The sequence below is a fragment of the Lontra canadensis genome, unplaced genomic scaffold (assembly GCF_010015895.1).
Source record: "Lontra canadensis isolate GAN:19392208 unplaced genomic scaffold, GSC_riverotter_1.0 scaffold6, whole genome shotgun sequence".
NCBI lineage: Eukaryota > Metazoa > Chordata > Mammalia > Carnivora > Mustelidae > Lontra > Lontra canadensis.
This window is the reverse complement of record NW_022631000.1, coordinates 13,626,413-13,647,411: the sequence shown is the minus strand read 5'-3', so window position 1 is coordinate 13,647,411 and position 20,999 is coordinate 13,626,413. Positions and strand designations below refer to the sequence as shown.

General features: G+C 45.3%; 1 protein-coding gene across 4 annotated transcripts in view; it reads right to left on the bottom strand.

Moving 5' to 3' along the window:
- SIDT1 (SID1 transmembrane family member 1) overlaps window positions 1-20,999 on the bottom strand; it is a 91,771-nt gene that overhangs the window by 3,305 nt on the left and 67,467 nt on the right. For 2 of the 4 annotated variants that reach the window (XM_032852230.1, XM_032852234.1), the window contains 14 exons: window positions 19,598-19,743; window positions 18,667-18,740; window positions 17,380-17,446; window positions 16,042-16,115; window positions 14,923-15,046; window positions 14,596-14,713; window positions 12,236-12,372; window positions 11,492-11,600; window positions 8,628-8,642; window positions 7,493-7,569; window positions 4,522-4,568; window positions 1,345-1,450; window positions 1,138-1,248; window positions 172-285 (listed from right to left, as the gene is read on the bottom strand). In XM_032852230.1, the coding sequence (XP_032708121.1) occupies window positions 172-285; window positions 1,138-1,248; window positions 1,345-1,450; window positions 4,522-4,568; window positions 7,493-7,569; window positions 8,628-8,642; window positions 11,492-11,600; window positions 12,236-12,372; window positions 14,596-14,713; window positions 14,923-15,046; window positions 16,042-16,115; window positions 17,380-17,446; window positions 18,667-18,740; window positions 19,598-19,743 (1,319 nt within the window). Of the gene's footprint in view, window positions 1-171; window positions 286-1,137; window positions 1,249-1,344; window positions 1,451-4,521; window positions 4,569-7,492; window positions 7,570-8,627; window positions 8,643-11,491; window positions 11,601-12,235; window positions 12,373-14,595; window positions 14,714-14,922; window positions 15,047-16,041; window positions 16,116-17,379; window positions 17,447-18,666; window positions 18,741-19,597; window positions 19,744-20,999 lie in introns of those variants that run through there. The other 2 variants (XM_032852231.1, XM_032852233.1) reach the window with 2 other exon arrangements.

Here is a 20,999-nt window from a genome sequence, read left to right as displayed (position 1 = left end):
GGGATCCAGTCCTGAGTGGGGCTCCCTGCTCAGCAGGGGGTCTGCTTCTCCCTCTTCCCCTGCCTCTCCCCCTCCTCCATTTCTCTCTTGCTCACTCTCTTTCTCCCCAATAAATGAGCAAAATCTTTTTAAAAAAGTGTATTTCTTTAAAAAAAGTATCTATCAACTCACCAAGAATGAAAAGAACAGAGCAGTGGCAGAGAGGAAGTGCCAGACGTCATGGTCATCAAAGAAATCCAGCAGGATACACTCCCGGTTCTTCTCCCGGGATTCGGCTGGGGTACCCTGGAGGAAGGTGAGACGGGATGTAGGTGAGCCTTCCCACAGTTCAACTCTTTAGAAGGTCGAACATCCAGAAAGCTACGAAGACACTACTGGATGCCCGGCTCCAAAAGTAAGCTTCCAAGAAAACAGGAGTCCACACAAAAACGTGTACACCATATTCACCACGGCTGCATTTGCACGAGCCAAAGAATGGGAACAATCCACATGTCTGGTGACTGATGAGAGAGGAGGAGCGCTGTCTCCACACAAGGGAGTGTTACTCATCAATAAAAAGAGATGGCTACGAACACATGCGACCCCATGGATGAGTGCCTGCGCCAGACTCAAAGGCACATGCTGCATGATAAATGGGTAAGAAATATCCAGAACAGGCAGAGCTATAGAGAGAGATTAGCGGTTGCTATGGCCAAGGCGTGAGGGAGAAATGGGGAGCGGCACGAATGGGTCCAGGCTGGCTTTCTGGGGTGATGGAAATGTTCTAGAATCGATTGTGGTGGTGGAGAGTGGAGGCCTCCTCTCTGTTACCGGGTACAATCCTGGGTTCCCAGGCCTCTGCTCTGCTCTCTGTGCCACGGATTTACAAAGGCCAGCAGCTGAGGATCCGTTTATGGATGCGGGTTAGGAGAAGAACACGCACGCAACAAGGTTTTTACACACATTAAACATCACGGGGGGTGTGGGTGGGATCGTCCCACGACGTGTAATGAAGATCAGTTCTACACGATCTCTCTCAGAAAAAGCTTCCGTTTCAAAGACAAACAACCACAAGCCCGTGAAGAGAGGGAGGGAGGAAGGTCCGGGAGGCAAGACGGAGGGAGAACATTTCCTTGGCCAAGAAAACGACCCTCTTACCTCCCAGCTGCTGAGATTCTGGAAGAAAAAGTACAGTGCGGCGGCCCACATCAAAGTTGTGGCCAGGATGCAGAAGAGCGGGATCGGGAGGAGCTTCTCAGAGCTTCGAAGCTGTGGGTGGGAAGCACATGCTGCCCTGCTGGGGTCCTGCATGCATGCGCCCCAGGGCCGCCAGGGTGGGGGCGGACCCCCAGCGCCCACTCTTACCTTCATGATGATGTAAAAGGCCAGGTAGAGCAGCAGGTTACAGATGAAGATCCCCAGCATGTAGGAAGCGAAGTCCCTGGGCCGATAGACCAGTCCAAAGAGCGCGCTGGGTGTAAGGAGAATGACTTTGTAGGCATCAAGGCGGATTCCTAACGTTCTTGGCGTCTTCACTCCCCGCTTGTATTTTGGGGAGGAGGGTGATTAAAAAAAAACTTGAACCTCCATAAATTACGACCCCTCTTTCAGACCTGGCATTTTTGATGATTGTAAGCGTCCCCGAAGTGGAGGTACCACAATCATCTCTCGGGCCCAGGCGTCCTGCAGCTTTTCATTATTCTAAAGAACACCTCAACAACTAACTGAATCCCTTCAGACACAGTGTGCTTTTCTTGCTTCTTCTTCTTTTTTCTTTTTGCATTTAAGATTAATTCATTAGACTAGATTACTGGAAGTAGAATTATCTCAAAAATTGCCTTGACACACATTATCAAATTCTTGCTCGCTGCCTATGGTTTTTATTTTTATTTTATTTTTATTTTTATTTTTTAAAGATTTTATTTATTTGACAGAGATCACAAGTAGGCAGAGACGCAGGCAGAGAGAGAGAGAGGAGGAAGCAGGCTCCCTGCTGAGCAGAGAGCCTGATGCGGGGCTCGATCCCAGGACCCTGAGATCATGACCTGAGCCGAAGGCAGAGGCTTTAACCCACTGAGCCACCCAGGCGCCCTGCCTATGGTTTTTAAACCAGTACTGAAGTTTATTTTGGTTGGGGTTTAGCATGAGCCTTTAGCATGTTCCACATTTCTATTCAGTTACACTAAAACTCTTTATTATAAGACCCTTCCTATGTCCTTGTTTTGGAAAAGCTTGTTTTTATAAATATAGACCTGTACACAAACATAGTTGGATTTCTATCCTCTCCACGCTGCTTCACTAATTTGTCGCTAATTTCCAATTTTGGGTCACCGTGTTATTATTTTAGACTATGTCAAATTATCTGATTAGGCTAGCTTACAATACCCAGTATGTGGCTACATGTGGCCATTTACATCTAAATTAATGACAAATAAAATAGAAAATTCAGTGCCTCAGTCACACCAGCCACATTTCAAGTGTTCAGCAACCATATTTGGCTGACAGCTACCGTATGGGACAATGCCATGTAGAACATTTATATCACTCCAGAAAGTTCTGTTGGATAAAACTGGACTAGTCACTATACTCCTCTGCCCTTTGTTCTGTTAATCTTCTTTTGTGGAGACCTTTAGAAATTTTACGCTAAGTAGGCAAATAATTTCAGAATAAAATCCTATTAACTTAATTCTAAGTTGAAATTTATGCATGCACTTGAGAAATAATATCTTTACAACAGCTGATCTTCTCACCTAGGGCGTGACATCTCTCTTCGTTCAATTAAGTTTTCCTTTATGTCTCCTAATAAGGTTAATTAAGTTTTCTGCGGAAGGGTCCTCCTATGTCAAAGTTTATTCTGAAGTATTTGAAGCGTAAAGCTGTTCTTAATGGACTTTCTTTTGGTTCACTTTGTATTCCAACCAACTTTGTTCTGTATAATATAGGAAATTTCCTCCTCCCAGAATTTGAATTCTTCAATATACCAAAAACTCTTGTATACTTTTTACTCAGATTCACCCATTATTAGCATTTGCCACATTTGGTTTATCTCTCTCTCATTCTGTGTGTGTCTGTGAACTTACATATATATGTACATACATCTCTCTCTTTCTATGTACACAGACTCACACCATCCTTCATGACCATATAAGAGTGATTACTTTTAAAATAACATTCATATTAAGTCATACCATGACTTACAGGATACCATGTCCTGTAATGTCCACAAGAAACTGAGGATGGAGGAACGAAGAGGACGGTAACCCCCTACCAGGCTATCCTAGTGTTGGTGTGTCATCACACCTCATTCATCCCTGCAGGCCTTGATGCCCAAAGAGTTCCTGTGTAAGAAAAGAGAGGCCATTCACCTTGTCTTGTGAGCAGATTATGTGTTTGGTTTTGGTTACAGAGAGGCAGGGACAAGCCAGGTGATTGTCAGTACTGGTTTTCAGTTACTCGTTATCAAGCAATTGGTCCCTTTCCTCCTACCAGCACCAAGCACCCTTTCTTGCAGTCATCAGGACTGTGCAGTCTGCCCCCAAAGAGTGGTCAGGAAGAGCACCAAGCTCCAAGAATCACCCACCTCAACGTATCTCTATGTAAAGGAGGTATAGACCTTCTCTACACCTTCACAGGTGTAGACCTTACCTGGAGGTAATCCCTGGGTGACAACATTATGGGCAGATTTTTCCAGAAGCATTACCCCAAATAAGTTTTGAATTGTCATGACCAGATTCTGGCTTCCCCTGAAGAGGAATGCCTCTTCTTCCATTCCTTTCATGTCTTAAAGGGGGGCAGGGGTGGGGAGTTATCTTTCTATCAAAGGTTGCTGAACTTTCTAGCACATCATCTAAGAACCACAAATAAAAGCAATTAAATTTACTGATTTTTTTGGAGGGATTATTCACATTTTAATTTCACTTATTCACATTTTAAAGTTGAGAACATGTTGTATAAAATATAGATAGAAAATATGTGTCTGTTGTACTGTTCTATTTTGAAGGCATTTGAAGACAAAAGGCCAAGGTGATAATGAAGGGAAAGAAGAAGGAGGATATTGGTGTGGTAGGAAGATTGAGACCTACATGGAAAGAAAGAAATAGGAAAGAGACTTGTACACTGCCCCTACACACACTCACACAGTAAGAAAGGGAATGTCTGCTGGGTAGCATTTATGGAGAGTTCTACAAGAATTTAAAACTATGCTTCATTTTTACATCTACTTACTTAGTCTCTATCGTCTAACTATCTGTATAGTCTATTCATGCAGATAACAAATTTGATGTTGGTCTTGTTGAGCAAATGAATTCAATGCATTAAACTCAACTCAATGCCTGAAGAGAGGCCACTGTCGCTACACAAGGCTTCTTAGTGCATTCTTTGCAGAAGGAAAAAGTACCTTTCTTTCAAGTCCCTGGGGCAAGCACAGTCTTACACTCACCTTAGTTTCATATTTCTTTATAAAAATGACAGCCAAGGAAAGTGAAACCACAGTTTTCTAGACATCAACGAAGAGAGAAGACTTGTCTTCCTAAGACTACTTACAAGGACCAGTTCACCAGATTCCCCAGGATGAGCAACACCATTCTGTCCTGGTAAGAAAACATCAAATGAGAGACTGCACACATCGCTTTTCTTTTAACCTACCACCTGGGAAACATCTATTACAGGAAAACAATTGCCCGGTGGAAGAGTTTCCATGGTTCTTAAGAAAGCTGTGCCGATAGTCGGACCCTAACCTGCCATGAGAACCAACCGCAAGTCCTGGGACTGAGCAGATGAAACAGCGTCAAAGATGTGGTCAGTAAACAGAACTCTTACTGATTCCCCACAGTGCTGAGGGTAGCTGGGCACCTGGGGCCCACTTCTCAGTGAGCAGTGTCTATAGCTGACTCTATAGTTAAAAAGCATTAAGCTGCTGGTCTTCCCTGGCATTGTGTTACTTCATGGGCCATGTGGTGGCTTGTGGAAATCACCTGGGAGGCACTGGTTTCCTACCCATTACTCTGGCTCCACGGAGGCCCTGAAGTTCCCAGGCTCCTGATCTCTAAACACACAGCTTCAACACTAAAGACACTAGTAGTGGGAAAAATTGGAAAGGTCTATCTCAGAGGAAAATGGCTCTGATAGGGATTCATTCACAATCTGGTCCTGCACCTCTGCGTACAACTTAAAACTTTTAGGTGGTTTCTGATTATGCTTTAATTTGCATGGCCTCGCTGACTATTTAAAAGTGGCGATGCTCAGTCTTTGTGGGTGATCCATCCAGTTTGGAGGAAATATCTTCATTAAAAAAAATGAATCCATCTATTAGAAAGGCTGAAACATGGGTCCCCCCAAATGTTAGCATGGATGTGGAGCAATAGGAAGGCTCATTCACTGCTGCTGGGAATGCCCAATAGTACAGCCACTTTGGACTGTACACAGTTTGACAATGTCTTAGAAAACTATATATAGTTTTTTTTTAAAAGATTTTATTTATTTGTCAGAGAGGGAGAGAGAGTGAGCACAGACAGACAGAATGGCAGGCAGAGGCAGAGGGAGAAGCAGGCTTCCCGCCAAGCAAGGAGCCCAATGTGGGACTCGATCCCAGGACGCTGGGATCATGACCTGAGCAGCTGCTTAACCAACTGAGCCACCCAGGTATCCCAAAAACTATATATAGTTTTGCCATACGATCCAGAAACTGCCCTCCTAGGTACTTGTCCAAAAGAATTTAAAACACCCTAAAACATAGGACCACACAAAAACCTGCGCACATTTTTTTTTTTTAAGTAGGCTCTATGCCCAGTGCAGAGCCCAATGTGGGGCTCGAACTCACGACCATGAGATCAAGACCAGAGCTGAGTCAAGAGTCAGATGCTCAACTGACTGAGCCACCCAGACACCCCTGAGCTCCAATTTTTATAGCAGCTTTATTTGTAATTGTCAAATTACAAAGTGTCCCTCGGCAAGTGAATGGATACACAAAGTGTAGTAATGCATCCAGACCATGGAGTGGTATTTGGTGCTGAAAAGTAATGAGCTACCAAGCCATGAAAAGACACGGAGACATCTCAAATGCCTATTAATAAGTGAAAGAAGCTAATCTGAAAAGGCTAAAATCTGTATTATTCCAGCTATATGATGTTCAGGCAAATGCAAGACTTTGGAGAAAGATCAGTGGTTTCCAGGCATCAGAGGGGAGGGGGAGTGGGAAGAACAGATGGAACCCAGGGGATTTTTAGGGCAGGGAAACGACTTTGTAGGATACTACAATGGTGAATCCTGTCATTACAAATTTGTCAAAACTCAAAGAATGTACACTACAGACTCGGAATGATTATGACGTGTTTGTGTAGGTTCATTGATTCTAACGAATGTACAGCTTCGGTTGGGGGTGGGTGTGGATAGTGGGGGAGGCTGTGCATAGGTGGGGGAAGGGATTGATGGGAAATCTCTGTATTTTTGGCTCAATTTTTTGCGGATCCTAAAAAGCGGCTCTAAAAAAATAGTCTATTGGGGGGTGGGGAAGACAGCCTGTATCCCTTACTGTAAGCAAGCAAACAAAACGTTAATTGTTCTTCCCGGCTCACAGCTAAAGCATGCTTAACTCCCCAAAGACTCACAGGTCCTACTGGATTTTTAAGTTTTCACATGAATAAAACCCTATAGGTTTGGTGCCTACAGCTCCTGCCCAAGCTCTAGATGCCTCAGATATTCTCATATTGCTTTATGTAAACATCCTGGGATCATACACTGTTAGCAAGTACTTAGGGAACTCTGGTGTGCCAGGCCCAAACAGCAGCACCAGTTGCTGCTGTAAAGGCCCCCCGTGACTCAGGGGACATATGTGGCCTTCCTGAGGTCACTGGCCCGCCAGTCAAGATAGAGCTGGGACCAGGGCCCCCATCCCTCTACTCCATGGAGCAGTGTATAATATACTGAAAACAATGGTGAATTTTTAGAACTTGTGTTTCAGCCACTAATGAATAACCACAATTTTGAAAGAATATTCTTGCCCACTGTAAAAAAGTCAAACAAGGTATAAAAATCAAACAAATGTATCCTGTGGAAAGCACAAGTTCTTACTGAAAGCAACTGGAGTGATAGGTGCCCGGGTTTGCTTGGGACAGGCCTGGTTCGTGCCTGCTGTCTGGGTACAATTATGGAGCGAGTGCCTCTTCCCTTTCCCCAAGTGAAATAATCATATTTCTTTGGGTGATTTTATACACGGATGCCCTGCTTTGATCCTTCCCCACAGCAATTGTCACTGTTTAGTAGTTTTCTATGTATACACATATGTTCTCTTTATACACTAGCAGCGTTTCATGTATAAAAATAGATTCATCCCAGCTTGCTTTCCCATGAACGAGAGGAGAAAGTAACACGCTTCTTCCCCCTAACTGGACCTCCGCCACCCTGGGCCATCTGGCTCTCTCGACTTAGAGAACCTGAGCGTCTGCCCCGAGCCTGGCCCTCCTCCTGTTCCCGTGCTCTCTGGGAGAAGGCCAAGGCACACAGGATGCGCACGTACCATGTACAGCGGCCGGCTACACTGGTGGACAAAGTCCGTGTAGAAAACCATCGCAGCCCGTCGGAGAATCCCCAAGTCTGCCGATGACACAATCGCATGGGAAGGCTGAGTCAGAGGTCATACAAGATATTCCCCAATGGCCCAAGCTTTGAGGGCCAAGATGATGTCGCCTTCACTTTATGCTTTGCACACCGAATAGGTCAGCAATATATGTTGGCCTTAAAAAACAGTGTCTGCCGCCCCCAGGCTGTCCTGGGAGGCAAGCAAGATCCAGGCATCAACCTGCAGAGAGGCAAGTGAGGGGGACACAGTAACAAGAGCTCACCAGTAATGTGGGTGGCTGGCCAGGCATTCCATGGGCCCCTTGGGCTAAGATTCCCTTTGTTTACAGTTTACCCCAGTGCTGGTTCCTCCAGAGCAGAGATGTGATGGGACCCCTCAAGCTACCTTAAAACACCTGCTCTGTCTAGAGGATGGGGAATCTTCGCTCACAAAAATTCTAATCTGTATTTCTCCATGTGGTTCTAAGTCAGTAAGAACTGAACCCTGGGGTATTGCCATTTATGAAGCATGTTCAGAAAGCCTAAACTTGTCAGGAAGCTGGAATCAGAGGGTTGTAAGTTAAGAAGGTGAGAAATAGATGGGAAAGGAAGTTTTAAATGCTGTCCTTCAAAAGCATAGGATGAAACACAGCAAGTGTAGGTGTTATGATTGTCGTATGAACCGAGTGAGGGTCCAGGTAGAGCAGTCTTTCTGTGGGCCGTCTACCCCGCAGATGTCACAGGAAGGCTGGGGTCTGCTCAAAGCCAGTATTTCTGCGAGAGGGGACCCCAGCTCTGCTATGAACGCTGTTCCCCTTCATGTCTACCCCTGGGGTCAGTGGAACCAGACTTCTCTAGACTGGCTATACTGAGGGATGGAGGAGGGAGGGGTGGGTCCATGCAATAGCCCAGAAGAGGCAGGGGACAGGTTGGGTTGGAGTGCATCCCTGACCCCTTCCCCCTCTCTCCTTCCTACCCCCACTGATCGTGCTCAGCCTGGAAGGGGGTTCTGGGGAGCAGAGCTGGCAGGACAGCCAACAGTCGCTTTGCTAAGAAAACAACCAAGAACCCTGGGAAGGGTGGCTGAACATTACCTGTATCAGACCCGTCTGAATCAGTGGAAAGCAGAGAAGAAATGAGAAAAGAAAATGGTATAAGAAGGTAGCCAAATAGGTAAACTACTGGTCATTTTATTTTTCCTCTCAAAGCGATGACTTTCATTTTATTTTCCAATTAAAAAAATAATGTTTTCTCATCGTAGAGAACACAGAATCTTTCTGCCTGGCTCAAACATTCCCAAGTCCACTATTCCTTAGAGGGAAGGAGACGTCTGTCTCTCCCTATCTCCTTCAGGCACTGCTTGCAATGTGCTGTCCGTCCTCTCTCATGAGCAAACCCCTAGCTCTGAAGCATAGTCAGGATCTGGGCAAGGAGTTCTCTGGTTTTCTGTCTCCTTAGGAAATGCTCTGCCCCATCCCTGCTACCTTTTCCGTGTCCACGTTCATTTTCAGGTAGGGCCTGAGGGCCACAGAGAAGGGTGTAAGTCATTCTAGAAATCAGAGGCAGCTTATACAACGGGCAGTAAGGCTGGTGTTGGCTGAGCCACGGTCCACTAGCCCAACTTCCCGTCTTTGGACTAAATATAGTTGCGACCATTGTCACCATAGAATGGCACATTTTCCTTTAGACACTGGTAAATCTGTGATCATTTGAGGAAGACTCCCTGAGTAGAGAAATTGAACATCTCAGTGATGCTATGCACTGGCTGTCCTCCATTGACCTTGGCCACACCTCTGTCCCACACTGTGCCCCCCGGGAGGCTGACTGCAGGACCCCATAAGTGGTTTTGCTCCCTCTCCATGGATTTGGATAGTGGGAAACCCTAGCAGGAGATTGGAGGGGCTCAGGGAAGAGAGTGAGCTTGGAGTGTACATCCACCTGGCACCCTCCCTGGGAGGATGCCTCAGACTGGCCCATGTCTGTCATCTAAAGGTCACTGCTTTCAGAGTGACTTCCTCTCCTTCCACATTTTGGTAACCACTCCCTCCCTGTCCTTTGGGCTTCCTTGCTCCTGACTCCAGGTTGCCAGGCTACCCCATTCACTCTCCTCTACTTCGACCTTGTCTAAGGAAGGGTCCCTTTGTGATCAAATCCTCCATCTTCATGTGTGACATCTTTTTCCTGTTGAGACGCTCCAGATGATCACATGGCCATAACATAATACATTACATTTCTCCTTTTTAAGAAGGTAAACTAATATAGTAAGGCAAAATTGCATGGGGCAAAAGTAGTATAAATATACTAAAAGCTCCCTTATGTATTATTAATGGCCCCTCCTGTCACATATATCTGAATTCAAGTTTGTTTTTCCAATTCTGGAAGAACCCGGGAGAAGCCAGAACAACAGTGCTTCAAATTATTTTCCTTTTCAAAGTTGACTTTGCATGACTTCACTCACCTGTGAGTCTGGAGGTTGGGACATGACCAGAGTCCAAACCAAATGCTCTACACAACCACTTAGCGATGCTTTCACTGGGCAACTTGAAGATACACTGGCTATGTTAACGCCAAAGGCAAATCTGCTGACTGAGCCCAAGGAGAAAACTACACTGCTGAAATTGTTTTATTCAGCTTTCTAATCATAAAGCAACTTGTTTATGTAGAATCACTCTTAGACCTGGCCATATTTTAAAGGTCCTCGATCCCCAGTGAGTGAGGGGTCTGCTGGATGAGGGAGTTACTCCTTCTGGACCACATTCTGAATTCCAGAGTCCAGAGTTCTCTGCCCAGATGGACTTGAGTTCACTCAGAGCCTGCATAGCCCCCTTCACCCATCGATCTTCCTGAGGGCATTGGGTGCTGTTAGAGTGAGCACCTCTAGAGGCAAGGAGTGGCCAACTGGATGTTGGGCAAGAATGTTGATGTGCACACCTGTGAGACTGCTTAAGATGCAGGACAGAGCCAGAGTGGAAAGAAAAGACGGATAGGGGCCGGAGACCAGCTCTCTTAATCAGCTGTGTTCTGGAGTGTTCTTGAGGAGCTGACAATTTTAAATTTGAGCCTGGACCTTCTAGGTTGTAATGAAGGCATATTATATTCATCAGTTTGTTGGTCTCCCTCTCTCCCTCCCTACCTCCCCTTCTTCTTTCCTTCCTTTCATGTATTTAATAGGTTCTTCTTTTTTTTTTTTAGCCTGCTTTAGAACTTCAAAATTTTTACACATATGATTATGTGGACTTTTATTCACAGTCTTGCTTTGGGCTCTGCAAATATTAGGGATGGGCCTATGTTTATATGTAATTAGTTTTCTTGAAATATATAAAAGAATATTTAAGTCTGACTTCCTGGCCCTTCAAAGGACTGGGGAAATGTAATTCTCTACAATGACTCAAATCTGTTCCTGTATATAACGAGTGATGGTCCCAGATCAGAAATGGATTTCCATGGAGCAGTCCGTGCTCTATGGTGGTACGTGTACATTGTTGTGAGGGAGTTCAGCCGGTGTCCTGCCTGTTAAGAATGGTAAGTCTCAAAGTATTCATTCCAGTCCCAGAATTTGAAAACAATATAGAATTCATTCTCGATAACCATTTAGCCTGCTCAGAGAAATGCTCCTTTTAGATGCTACAGACTGAAAAGGATTTCTCTAGGTGGAACGAGTGGCGTGATGGGTGCACCATTCTTCAAACACACTTTCAGAGTTCCGTGAGTTATATAGCACTGGGACTTGGAGCTGGAGGTCTGCCTTAGTCTGAGGTAGGGCAAGCTTAGTTCTCGGTTGAAAAGAGAACTAGTGGCAACAGCTCACGGTGACCCAATACAGGAGAAGTTACGAAACACAGAATTCAGAGACCGTGTTCATGATGACCCCCAACACTTCCATTTAGGGTAAGCAAAGACAATGTTTTCTTGGGGTACGTTCATCAGTGTGTTCAGTATAGGGTAACAGGTGACTCACCTATCTTGAAACGACCCATGTAGTAGATCTGGGTGCTGAGGGCCAGGGACACCAGGATATGGATTGCAGAGAAGATGACCCAGAACCACAGGTCATTTTTTCCAAACACCTAGGAGTAAAGATGGAAGTTACCTTCATCGGGGCTGTTCCCCACAGAACTCATGAAAATCATTCTGTCGTGTATGCATACAGAGTCAAACCCCAGCCGTGCATGAATTGTGGTGTCTCCCCGCCGCCCCTAACTTCTGTGAGCTCACAGGTACCTTACTGCGCCAAAACGCATGGCTACCTGTGACAATGGGAGAGGGAAGAAATGGGGGAGGCACCGAACAGCAACAATGAAAGGGCAACAGGTGTAGAGTTGGGAGCCAATACTCTTCAAATAACTGCACCCAACCCACACATGTCCCTGCACATTCCACGAGTGGCGTCCACTCAGTCTCTCTCCGATCAGGTTGTCCATCTCTATGCCGATCTCATGTGAGTCAGGTCCCAGCGTGACGGCGAAACTCTGCAGGGCTAGCTTTACAGGTGCCTCTTACATTATTAGAGATAACTAGCTCGGTACGTCAGTAAAATACCATGAATTGACCCCTGATGGCCGCCTATCAGGAACCAAGGGTTGTGATTCATTCAAACCCGTTCTCCTGAGGTCAAGCAAGCAAACAATGGAAAACCTCCTAAGGGGGTGCCCCCTAGGAAAGCGGGGCTGAAGGCGGTGGGGGCTGGGAGGTGGGCACGCACCACTCCGAGGACGGTGAGCGTGATGACTGCCGCGAAGGAGGCGTAGGCAGCATAGGCGCTGGCATTGATGTCTGGGTGGCGGGTCTGGTAGAGTTTCAGCATGCAGAGGCCGGCGATCATGTACATGAAGGAGGTATCTGAGGGCACACAGGAGGAATGGAAACAGTCAGGACCCAGTTGGCCACAGACAGATCCTCTGGAGCCTGGGAAACCCTTGCCTCAGGCCCTGGAGTATTTGTCGCCCTCAGACTATGTGGAGACCTCCAACAGGACAGCCTCCACCCCCACGTTCTCTAGCCAGACCCCACGCATCCCATTTCTAAAGCCCTTCGAGGCTGTTCCTACTTCACGGAAGCAAAGCATCCGATGACATGGTAAGTAACTGACTATCCCTACTTGTGGAGGAATTTGTGTTTAAATGCTGCTGTTTAGCAGTTGTAACAGGAGTCCATACTGGTGACAATTAGGGAGCTGGGACAATAAAAAGCAACCTAGGTGGCCTGGTAGGTCCTTATCAGCGTCCTGAAATAGAACCACATTGATCGCTGCTCATACCCAGCTTTACAGCCAAGGGATGGAAAACAGCTAGAAATGAAATGTGGCGTAGCTACATGAGAAGTATGGAAGTACAAATTCAAACAACAAGACAATGTCCCATATTACTCAACAATGTAGCGAAACATTTAAATGTCGGACAATAACACGTTCATGCTGATGTAGGGGAATGGGAACTCTCAGGCAGCTAGTGGAAGTAGGAATTAATACTCTGCAGAAACTGAGTATTTTGGCAATGGAAGATGCATAAGCCAGGTGACTCCAAAATTCTACGTCTAAGTGTCCCAGGGAACCTCTCCCACGTGGTGCACAAAGAGAACTACGTAAGGGTGTTCAATGGACACTGTGTGCAACGTCTGGATGGTGCCCCATAGATGCAGTGTTCATATTTTTATTACAGAAGATGACAGTCCTTAAAAATGAGTGAACTGGATGTCCTTGATTCAATATTGGTAAATCTTGAAAACATATCAGTGGGTGAAAAACAAAGTTACAGAACAGAGTGTGATAACTAAATATTAATTTACTACAAATGTAGTAGAATTATAAAAACAAACTGGACTGATAAATGTCAAATTAGTCATAGCTGTTGCCTCTGGGGAAGGGCGGAATAAGTTTGGAAAGCAGTTCAAGGAACCTCAAACTTTATCACGGCGATTTATTTCTTAAAAAGTGGATTCAAGGCAAATATTTAAAAAATGTTGGCATTTGTTCTGAGTGGTGACTGATACGGTTCTCTACAGTTTTTTTCTATTAAAAATGTTTCTAACTAAAGAAAATTAAATGTGACAGAATTTCTGTGGTGTTCTGGATTCCCAGACAGAGGCTAGAATACAAACATAAAAATGACTGCTTTTAAAATCCCTATCCTTGACTGTGGGGGTCACTGTTAATTTCCTACTACTAGCATCAGTTCTCCCCCGCCTCCTTTCTGACAGCATATCAGCACTAACTCAGATATCTTGCCCCATTTTCAATTCAGAAATTCATGCCTTTCCTATTTGTTTTGGCAAAGCTAACTCCAACTCCTGGTTCTACCAGTGGGTCTCTTGGTCTAAAGGTAGTGCCCCACCGTTGCCACCATGATTGGTATACCAACCCATGCTTGAGCTAACCGTGGGCTTGTGACTATTTAAACTACTGAGGTATGGAAGAATGTCATCTGGGGGTTTTTGGCAAAGAAATTTCCTTGCTTTTAAATGAAGGCTTCTGGAAACCAGCTTGTTGCATCCACCAAACATCATGAAGTAGAGACGGGAAGCCAGGACCTGCTGTAGCTATTTTTGCCATCATGAGTTTCCTAAAAGCTTGAGGATAAAATCAGCCTACAGGCTGAGCCCAGCCCAAGGCATTGCAGAGAACTGGAGCCACAGCCACCTGATAAATCCATCGCAAGCCTTTCCCACCTTTGCACTTGCAGAAGGTGAGCTGATAATTGTCCTTATTATTTAATCCAGTTGAATTGGGCTTTCTATTATTTTCAACCCAAAACAGTCTAATTGCTAAGCTAAGCCAAATTATACTAAGGGAAAATTCCTGATGTCTGTTGGTGGATTCTATCTGCCCATTGCCCACCTGCAGATCTAACCATGGGATCATCATTGAACGTTGAGCCTTTTGTAGTCTGAAAGGTGGTCAGAGAGAAAAGATGGCATGACCCATGAAAACCATGTTCTGTGAGGAGGTGCCCTCAAATCACTTTTTCTCACATAAAATATCATTCAGTTCTTGCATACATTTGGGAAGGGTCCCAGGACATGACTTCTATAACTCAAATCTGTGTGGTTGATGGAAATTCTAATTACCGAATTGGAAGTTGGAGTAATTAGGGCAGACGTGGTAACAAGCACTGAGCACTCCTTCCATCATCAATGCAATACCCATTGCATAGAAAACACCAAAGTGTTTAGGAATCCCATATTCCTGAAAGAGGAGAGAGCAGGGTCAGTGGAAAGACACCAACTGGTGATATAGCCATACAATCTGGAAACCCAAGCTTCTGGCCTCCTGTTATTCTTTTCCTGTAATCCAACACCACCCAATCCAGCCAGATGTCCCTCCCCTTTGCAGATACAGCTCAGAACCATGACCCTTCCTGGCTCCCACGTCTGATTTGGCTGCCCTCTCCTCACCATGGCAAAGATGTCCTTGGCTTCCAGGGCTCTGCGATGGAGAATGTCCCGGCGCAAGACTATCAGCAAGAAGAGGAAGCCCAGGAGCACATGGCCCAGGTTACTGAGAATGTTGTTGAAGGCACTAAGGGATGAGAGGGAAACCAAGAGAGAGTCCAGGCGATACAAGAGATTTGGAGGATGAATGAAGGAATGCGCCCACGAACAAGTGAGTCCTCTCAGCATCCCATGTTTTCTGCCCAGCCTTCTCATCGGATTTCACGACTGGCAAATCATCAGAGATCATCTTTAGCCTTACTCCTTTATTTTAGGATGCCTAGCCTGTGATAATGTGTCTGTACGTTTCTGCCCTGGATGCCTGATTGGCTTCCCTGATACCCACTCAGTCCTCTCTTATCCCGAGGACTGGCATGGAATGAATCCTGGGAAACAGCTGCTCCAGGGATGGGCAGCTTGGCCGAGGGTCTCAGCTGCGCTGTGAGAGGGAATTCTCATAGCCGGACCCATGCTGTGCATGTCAATATTCAGCTCTGTAATGGTGAAGTGTCAGCTGGTCATAGCCAGCTGCTTTATTTCAGGACACTGAGGCTGGTTTAGTTCTGGAACAAGAAGCCTGGCTCCCAGCTGCCAGACAAATGCTCTTTCTACTTCCCCATGTTCTGGAGGGCAGAGCATGGCCTTGGAGGCAGCAGGCCTGGGTTCGAGTCCTGACATCACTGACAGGTGAAGAACCTCCCCTAAGGCCTTACCTTTCTAAGCCTTAGCATCTTCATCTGAAAGTGGGAGTAATGATAATCCTATCTAGTTTATGAGGTTGTTCAGTGGATTAATGTACGAGGAACTCATGCACATGGATGCGTGTCGTTACATCTAGGACCTGATCTTTTTGAAACATCCCCGCCCTCTTCTCAGCTGGTTATTCTTAGGACTCTCTCCTGCGGCCCCTATACAGGAATGAGAGGAGCACATCTGGTCTCAAAACTTCTAGATTTCATCCCCCTTTACCCTCAACTGGGGTAGTTTTCCATGGTTGTTTTTAGTATTTTTAAAAAACTGACGTTGCATCATCTAGAAAGGCATCTCTAAGTGCCTCACGGGTAACTGGAGGGCAGGGCTCACCTCAGGACGCCCAGGGGGTGAGCACAGAGGAAGTTGTAGTAGCAGATGTCCTGATTGCCAGTGACATTCGCCACCTGCAACATCAAGAGTGAGAAGAGGAGATGCAGTGTTTCTCCATCTGCTGAGCCCAGCCTGAGATCACAAAAGGCAGGCCCTGCTCACAGCGATTTACCATGTAACCAGTGTTCCTCCTTAGCAGGGGATGGGTCGTCGTCTGCCCTCCTCACACAGCACAGGGTTATTAGGACCGTCATGCTATGTTCTATTTTCTAGATGTGTGTTGGGAGGGTACAGAGCTGTCCCTTTCTGTGCGCAGAAGTGATAACCACAGAGCAAGGTGATGTGAGGGGGGTTGTGTTCAGTTATCTGTCTTTATCACCATCTCTAACGTTAAGAACCTTCCCAGAACATAGTACAGCTCTATCTTCCTACAGGGCCCTGGAGATTAGAAGCAGTGGAGCCCAAACCTCATAAGAGTCCTCACCCTTATTGCATTATTAGGTAGGGAAGTGGCTAAATACTATTAGACCATTGGCTTTCAAACTTGGCTGTACACTAGAGTCACTGGGGGTTTAATCAATACGGGTGCCTGGTTCTATTCTCAGAGACTTGGATCTAATTTGGTATAGGGTAGAGCCTGGACATCAGGATTTAAAAACTCCCCAGGTGATTTTGACGCACAGCCGTTTGGGAGACGCTGTATTAGAAACACTGTCAGCCTCATCCTTTCAAAGCAGGCTTTCTGTGTGTGATAAACGCTGGAGAAGGTAATTATGGGATCTGGATCCTAAGGTTCTATGAACTATGAGGAGGATTCTCAAGCTGCTTTAATTACTATCTTTGTTTATTTGTTTTTACTTAATTTTTGTTCATATTTTATATTTTCTAAATTTGAATATCTTACTAGTTTTGTAAAGCTGTTTTTAGTTTTATAAGAAAATACCCTCAACGAGAGGGCGCAGGCTAAATTACACACCGGGTTTCTTTGTTTTGGTCTGGAACTTATTTCCTCTATTCCTTACCCCTTGATAATCAGAAGTTCAGCCTGGTAAATGACAGATATAGTTCCTAGATATTATGACTGAAAGAGCATCAGGTGATACCTTCAATTTGGGTGACAAAATAATACAAGAGGTCTCAAGCCCTTCTGTGATAAAACAGTTGGGAACTAGATCTAAAGGTCCATCAAAGATGAAGCAATGGACAGGTCCAGTTGGAACTGAAATGGGAAATTCACACTTGGACTGAGCTCAAGTGATAGATACCTTTCTCTAAGTCCTAGCAAAGATCTCTCCCTGTGGTATGAAACTGGGATTCTGGGATCTGAGCAGCACTTACTGTCTGGTAGGTGATAACCAGCTGGATCACAGGCAGCGCATAAAACACAGCGATGGTGACGATGTTCCTAAGCAGGCAGAAAGAACCGGAAATAGTTGTTTCCAAATTAACAATGAATCTCTGCTCAATTTAAAAAAAAAAAGAATCCTTCCACCTCATAACTCCTTAGTTCACTTGTAAAAGTAGTTAGAAACGGATTATAGAGCTCCTGTCTCTGCAGCATCCCAATACTATAATCACTGGTAAAACTATAAATAACACTTGTTTCTGCTTTACCCAAATTATGGATGAGGGCCTCTTCCTTTAGAATGCCGTCTGATTAAAAGTGATCAGAGTGTAAGTAATGGGAGATGGAGTATATGAAGGGATATGGCTCTCTAAGATACCTTAGTTCCAAAATGATGGTCCCACTATGAAATTCCACGGGGCCCCCACTGCCTCTGCTTCCCTGGGATATCTGTATCCAAGTAAAATGGCGGCCCTCCAGAGAAAAGAACAGAAGAGCTGTCACAGCGTCAGCTTGGGATTTCTGAGCGGAGGTCGGGGGTGTAAGGGTGTCACCTGCCAGGCAGCTCAGCCTCTCGGTTTGGAGAGAAGCTGCATCTAGGTGCTTGACCACCACGGGTCTGTTTATCACCCCCTGGGGTACCATCTCCTTTCAGGGTGGTTTCCAGCTACTCTGAGAAGCTGTAGATCTCTAGTCCTGGAAATCACTGGCTCTTCTAAGAGCCAGGCAGGGTGAGAAGACAGAATACATACTAAGAACATAAAGACTCCAGTGTAGTGTCTCTCATGGAAGGTAGAGACATGTTATTGTTATGTTGTCTTTCTGGAAATGGGAGTTGGTGTGATCCCTAAACAAAAGGGATTCTACTACCATTCTCATTTTTCCTTTTTTTTTTTTTTTTTTAAAGATTTTATTTTTGTCAGAGAGAGAGAGAGTGAGTGCACAAGTAGGTGGGGTGGGAGAGGGAGAAGCAGGCTCCCTGCCAAGCAGGGAGCCAGATGCGGGACTCAATCCCAGGACCCTGAGACCATGACCTAGGCTGAAGGCAGACACTTAACTGACTGAGCCACCCAGGTGCCCCAACTTTGTATGTCTTTAATTTAGGGCTGGTTGCCTTTTATAGTTATTTTTGTTTTTCTTATAGAATGTAACATGAATTCTCAAAACATCTATACTTTTGCTTCATTAAATGGAAACTGGTGTCATAAGTGATTGTGGCTTTTACTAAGAAAACTTTCATTTTACTTAGGGAACCATGGTCCCAATAGTCATCTACTCACCAAAAATAAATCTTATATTTTTTGCTGACAATTCTCCGGTCCTTTCTGGACAGATCTGACAGGTAAAGGAACATCTAGGATACCAAATAAAAAGAGAGTGCACAACTGTACATGGCAGAAGATACAAAGGAGAGCTTTACAAAATTTCAATCCAATTCCTCGCTAGGGATTAAAATGATTTAATAAAACGTTTCTTTCAATTTTTTCCCCCACAATACCTCAATAAAAATCCTAGCATTTTCTCTGAAATAGTAAGAATTGGCTGATGCGGAAAACATATTGGGAGTCTCAGATGCTTCATATATCTCAGGAATGGGTTTTCAGTTTTCAGAGATGTCCGCTGTGTGGTTCTTGAATGACAGGATTGAAATTAGACAACCTGCTTTCATCTCCTTTACTGGCTACAACACAATATAATAAATATATGCCGGAAAGAAATGAGCTTTATTCCTGAAGGGTGATATGTGCAAAACCAGGGAGTTTTCCCGGGTGTACCCCTCAGTGAATCTCTACTTCCATCTGCTGGATCTCTTCTGCCCTTCTGGTCCTCAGTCAGCCACTTCAGACCCTGAGTGGTGTTGTTTAAAGTTTTATTTACTCAAGTAATCTCTACACCCAACGTGGGGCTTGAACGTATTACAACCCAGAGATCAAGAGTCGCATGCCCTTCTGACTGAGCCAGCCTCGCGCCCCCAGACCCTGAAGACGGGACTAGATTGCGGTGTTCTAAATGCTCTCGCTTCCTTCTTCCAGAAAGAGATGCTAATTAGCTGAGTATTGCTTTTAGTCTGTACTTGTGTTTTATCTCTAAAGCTCTCAGGGAAGTTTGGTTTTCCCTTGCAAGGAAAAGAGAGGAAACGGAGTTTTGCTGAAGGTGTGTTTGTTGAACTTTCTTTCCACCCTCACCCTGAGTTTGGTTAGGCAGAGGTACCTTGGTCCGGATAACGTTTTTGTCACTCTCAATGTCTGGCATGGTGTCGAAGTCACTCTCCTCCACGGAGCTGTCTGTGTCTGACTGGCACGTCTGCCCACCATCGGAGGAGGACATCTGCCTGCCAGGACTGGAGCTTGACTCCTCTGAAACAGAGAAAACTCAGCGGCCTTCCAGAGCCAGTACCATGGAGCCCATTCCTCTCTGTAAAAAAGCACAGTGCTGACTCATTCTTGAAAATGCTGTGTTGAAAAATGAACTCCTTCCCCACAACACATGTTCTTTCTCTTAATTCCTCCTCAGTGGACTTCTAATTTTCCTCTTCTCCTATTTTTTTATATTTACATTGTCTATTTCTAGGGCCAAATACATATGAAGAACATAAAGGCATTTGCTCTGATAAGGTATTTGGATGCAAAAATAAGATGATGTTTATATGTCATTTCATATTTTAAAATATGAACATAAATATATAAACATGCACATGCATGGTTCTGTATGGCATCTTCCACATGTCCGTGTAAGCACACACATATCCAGGGGCTATATATTGCTCGTGGATAAAGTATGTGTACGCTGAGACCCCCCCCCACATGCTGCATCTATGATTACAGCATGAGAACACCACTCTCAGGAAGAAGAATCCTTGTGTTCTCGTGACTGTTTCCCAGAGCAGATGGGAATTTGTGCAGCTGGATGAGCCCATGAGCAGAGCCTACCTTCCGCTTTATTTCTTTGGTTCAGAGAATTAAACACGCACACACACACACACACACACATTCCCCTGTTCTCGCAGAGCCAGAAATAAGTAGCCTGCACGAAACTCACATGCTTCTCCAAGCTTCAGCACACGAATAGAATAAGGACTCTCAGCCCCTTTGCCCTGACATTTTAAAGGAATCATTCATAGACCCACAGGAATTCTGTCTCTTTCAGGCCACGCAATGAACACTGGGGGGTTGCCATGTGAATGACTAGGTTCAGTTATGAAGTTAGCCAGAAAGAGCAATTGTTTGCCTACGGCCATGTTCACCTGCAGCAGAGCCTTACTCTTCAGATCGCCCTCACTCCACTGAAACCTGAGAATGAAACAGCTCGTCAATTGATGTCAGGCTCCCTGACTTGACTCTGACACAATGTTCATGCCCTAAACTCAGGCTGGGTCTGAAAGTATCCCCACGGGGACCTTGGGGGTCGATGGCAGCCACGGTAGGGAATTCTGCTTACGTGTGGCTGGCACAGAAGAACAGAACTGGAGAGAGTTAGAGCTGGAAGGAGACTTCCAGATCACCCAACCGATAGATCTTATAAAGAAAAGACAATCTTACAGGATGACCGCATCACGCACTCTCACAGTCAGTAGTGGCTGGAGGGCCCTTTATATCCTATTCTCTGGAGAATT